At 48.3% G+C, this 5006-nt stretch overlaps 1 protein-coding gene across 1 annotated transcript in view; it reads left to right on the top strand.

The window, feature by feature from the left end:
- Positions 1-4101, top strand: part of LOC134077102 (leucine-rich repeat-containing protein 3B-like) — an 11750-nt gene extending 7649 nt beyond the window's left edge. The window contains exon 2 of the mRNA XM_062532514.1: positions 1-4101. This exon is cut by the window's left edge and continues 434 nt beyond it. Within this exon, the coding sequence (XP_062388498.1) occupies positions 1-492 (492 nt within the window). The 3' untranslated portion in view covers positions 493-4101.
- Positions 4102-5006: the final 905 nt, after the last annotated feature.

Below are 5006 nucleotides of genomic sequence, written 5' to 3'. Positions count from 1 at the left end.
AATGAGCTGGCCGTGCTGGAGCCCGGAGCCTTCCGCGGCCTGGCGCCCTCGCTCAAGTTCCTGGACCTGTCGTCCAACCGGCTGGCCACGTTAAACCCGGAGGCGTTCGAGGGGCTGACGGCGCGCTCCAACCTGACGGGCAACCCGTGGCACTGCGACTGCGCCCTGCAGAGCACCCTGCCGCAGCTGGACCTGGAGCCCGTCTCGCTGACGGGCATCGTGTGCCACACGGCGGACCCGGCCGAGTCCGGCGCCAAGGGCCAGGCGCTGCTGCTGACCAAAGAGCTGGACCTGTGCGTGCTGCTGAAGAAGACCACGGACGTGGCCATGCTGGTCACCATGTTCGGCTGGTTCACCATGGTCATCTCCTACCTGGTCTACTACGTGCGCGCCAACCAGGAGGACGCCCGGCGGCACCTGGAGTACCTCAAGTCGCTGCCCAGCCGCCAGGGCAAGTCCGAGGAGTCGTCCACCATCAGCACGGTGGTGTGAGCGAGCCGAGCCGGGCCGGGCCGAGCCGCGCCGCGCAGGACAGGGCAGCCGGACGCAGAGAGAAGGACACATAATATACGCACGCAGCAGGCTAGCAGGCAAACAGGAAACAGGAAACAGGAAGTGCAGGTTGACGAACGCAGATGGGCAGGCCCCCTTCTGTTGGTGTGTGTGTGTACAGAGCTGGGCTGTAGAGGGGTCGCAAAGCTGAGAGCAGACCAACCCCCCCTATGCTGTCTCCACAGGCAGCACTGGCCAGTAGACAGCAGACCTACCCCGGGGTGGGCAGGGAGTTACGAGGGCCTGACTAGAGGGCACTGACCACAGCAGGGAACAACCTCTGAACCCTGACCTCCGACCCTGTGGGTGAGGGTACAGTGAGGGGGCAGGTCTGACCATGGGAGGGCATTAGGTGGATGGAGGAGGGCTATAGAAGACAGGGGGCAGTTGAAGGCAGAGGGCTATAAAATGCAAAGGGCAGTAGAATGCAGAGGAGTGTAGGGAGGCTATAGAACAGAGAGGGCTATGTAAGAGGCAGTAGAATGCAGAAGGCTCTATAACACAGAGGCAGTAGAATGCAGAGGGCTATAACACAGAGGGCAGTAGAATGCAGAAGGCTATATAACATAGAGGGCAGTAGAATGCAGAAGGCTATATAACATACTGTAAGAGAGCAGTAGAACGCAGAGGGCAGTAGAACGCTGTGGGCAGTAGAATGCAGAGCAATCTTTTGGAAGGCCAGGAGATGCGGTAGCCAGTTGGTAATGTAGCTAAGCTGTAAATGGATATAGTGGTAAGCTGTAAGAGGTTGTGCTCAGTCAGCAAAGGACGCAGTGAAAAAGAAGGCTGCAAGCTATTAGCATAGTATAGCAATAGCATAAAGATATGTTAGCATAGCGTAGCATAGAATAGCATAGCACAGCAATGTAGTACAATTTAGTATAGTATAGTATAGCAGTGCAGTACAGTTTAGCATTGTATAGTATTGAAGGTAGCTAGCTGGTAGTTGGTATAGACTGCAGAGTTAGAGGGAGGTTTATGTGATGCAGAGGCTATGAGATGCAGAGTTAAAATGCTGTAGGCTGTAGTGTGTAGTGGCCGGTTAGTGTGAACTGCCCTGTGAGAATGGCATCTGTGAGACACAGCAGTGTGTAGGTAATATAAACTGTCCGGTTTAAATGAAGACTGTTTGACAGGAGTGGTTAGTATGAACTGCCCAATGTGAGACTCGAGTGGTTAGTATGAGCTGCCCAATCAGACACAAGAGTGGTTAATGCTTAGTATGAGCTGCCTAATCAGACACAGGAGTGGTTAATGGTTAGTATGAACTGCCCAATCAGACACAGAAGTGGTTAGTGGTGAGTATGAGCTGCCTAATCAGACACAGGAGTGGTTAATGGTTAGTATGAACTGTCCAATCAGACACAGAAGTGGTTAGTGGTTAGTATGAGCTGCCCAATCAGACACAGGAGTGGTTAGTGTGAGACACAGGGGTGGTTAGTGTTGTCTGCGGCTCTGTCAGGGAGAGGAGGAGGAAATCGGCCGGCAATCTAATCTAATGGAGATGAATAATTGATCTGGGAGTGGCCCCGTTTCTCCTCCGCGAGCAGGCAGAGTGACCGGCCCGTCCACTTACACAGGAGAGGAAGAGAGGGAAAGAGAAGAAAAGAACAGGAGGGATGCAGAGAGAGGCGAAAGAAAGATCAAGAAAGAGCCGAATGGTGTGACAGAGAGAAGCAGGGAGGGAGAGGCCGACAGAATGGGAGGACAATGAGCGTGAACATGGAGGACTTTTTGACCCTGGTCAGCTGAGCTGCTTTACTCAGAGTGAGAGGTGGGCTTTTACCCCCTGAGCCATAGTCATATATTTTAGAGGACATGCACAAGCACGCACACACACACACACACACACACACACACACACACACTTTCTCACATAAACACACTCTCATACAGACAAACACACACACACATACAAAGACTTCCTCACATAAACACACTCTCAAACAAACACACACACACAGACATGACACACACACAGACACACACAGACACAGACACACACACACACACACACACACACACACACACACACACACACACACACACACACACACAGGGACATTTCCTATTTTCCAGGGACATGATTCAGATGTTCCAGTACCTCCCTCTGCTGTTGGTTCAGACCCTACTCCCCTCGTTATATTAAACACGAGGTGACTACGGGGTCACCCAAGCTCAATCTCAATCTCAATCTCAGTTTGTGTCTCAGAATATTCCTCTTTACTTCTTTTGCTAATGTCAAACAAATGTCAGAGTTGGACGATGGGGATTGAGTATGTTTAGCCAAAGTTGTGTGTGCCGTTGTGTTTCAGGTTCCTGCCTTAAGAGACAGGCTGCTGGATCAAAACTCTTAAAGCAGACGATTGCTGATCAGATTTAATTTACAGAACACACACATAGCACATGTTAACATGACACAGATAAGGACACATAGCATAACAGTTAGCATATCACCTCTGGTAAACATGCAGTACACTAGGGTGACCAGATTGTGTCCTCTTTTTGGTTTGTGAAAAAGCGGACACAAGAGTAAACACTGCCTCAAAAGGCTATTTATTATTTTGTATTCATTTGTGAACGATAGAGAGAAACACAATGCAAACTCGCTGTAAACACGTTTGAGGCGCTAAAAGAACAAAATCCTGGACGATTTTTAGGTCTCAAAAAAAGGACATGTCCTGGAAAAAAGTTAACATCTGGTCACCCTAAGTAAACATATGATAACAATCAGTATTAGCGAGAGGCCTGCTCCTCTTAAATGCTCTGGTTCTGAAAGAGACCCGGGTCGTACCAGCGCCAGGTCCGTCTCAGTGAGTTTCTGTCCGGTTTGTGCTAATCAAGTCGTGTCACTACTACTGAAACTCTTTGACACTGGGCCAGCGCTTTCATTCATCTGAAGTGCAGTGAGCAGGAGGTGGGCAGAATGTGTGTGTGGCTGTCCAGCCTGCAGATCAGGAGCGGATGCCTTGTGTAAAGCAGCGTCGTCAGGAGGTGGGCAGAATGTGTGTGTGGCTGTGCAGCCCGCAGATCAGGAGCGGATGCCTTGTGTAAAGCAGCGTCGTCAGGAGGTGGGCAGAATGTGTGTGTGGCTGTGCAGCCCGCAGATCAGGAGTGGATGCCTTGTGTAAAGCAGCGTCGTCAGGCCTATAGCAGCATGTGCTCCACTAGCAGGTGAAGGTGCAGACTGTGGTTGCCATCCCAGACATTTTATGAATCAAATTCAGCACATTGCTCCTCATTGTCTGTGTTTAATCAGACCAACTCATAACTCATAACTCATAACTCATAACTCATAACTCGTCCTGTGCTTGTACTCAGTCTGGGAGCAAAGCAAACGTAGCGGGGTCAGCAAGAGCGGAAAGCGACCAACGCCGGTCGTCACGGTGTTTCAGGAGCACGGAAGCGAAGGGTGTAGTTTGACTGTCTGTTGAGGTCAAATTTCAACGACCTTTCGCAAAATGGAAACCCAAAACCACAGGCTGCATCTTTAACTTCCAGTCTTATTTAACTGTCAGCGATCAAGTCATTTTTAAGAGGTGCTTCCAAAAAGACTGTCAGATGCATTTTACCAACTGAAATTAAAAAACAGTGAAAACAACATCCAACAGAGTTTGTTTGAATTTCATTCATGATTGTGTTTACCAGTTAAAGGTTCTTGTCTGGAGGTTGTTAAGTAACCTTTAAAGAGGATATAGAATGGATGAATCGAGTATTGTACTGTGTTCTCTGATGTTAAAATAGTATATATTCAACTTTGATTTATAAAAAATAAACTCAATTGCAATTTCACAAGCCTAATTAAAACTTTATATTTAGGCTGGGTATTGAAATGGTCCTTTTGACTAAATGACGCCCTCTATGGCAACCCCAATTGAACTTCAATAGCTTTGCAATATTTGACATCACAAGTAGGCTTTGTACGGAAGCCGAGAGAGGCCACGTCATATCATTATTTTTTTTAACCTTGTTATCTCGAGATATCGAAATAATTTATTCGTGATCTCGGGAAAACGACACAATTTATTCGTGATGACGGGAAAACGATCAAGAAACGCTGTCACTTTGCCTGATGAATGCGGTGGGAGCTCGCGGTTAAGTTAGCTTGACATTAGACATTCAAAACATCGCTAGTTCTCTCTCATTCCACGCTGAATAAACTAAAAGTGCGATGTTCACAACTGAATACAAGTAGGCCTAACATCGCACCTCGAGCAAGCCTAGGCTATAGGCTATTATTCAGCGTGGAATGAGATAGAGAACTAGCGATGTTTTGAATGTCTAATTTCAAGCTAACTTAACCGCGGTTGAAGGGAGTAGGAAGAGATGATGCTTTGAGACAGAGGGGTCAGACGTTACTTAGGTCTATGAGTCAGACGTACTTAAACTTCACAAACGTTATTGAAGGGGGCATATCTGTGCATAGAATTTAAGCATCCCGAGTGACATGGAGC

The sequence above is a fragment of the Sardina pilchardus genome, chromosome 3, assembly GCF_963854185.1.
Source record: "Sardina pilchardus chromosome 3, fSarPil1.1, whole genome shotgun sequence".
NCBI classification, from domain to species: domain Eukaryota; kingdom Metazoa; phylum Chordata; class Actinopteri; order Clupeiformes; family Clupeidae; genus Sardina; species Sardina pilchardus.
This window is presented reverse-complemented; position numbering and strand designations above follow the sequence as displayed.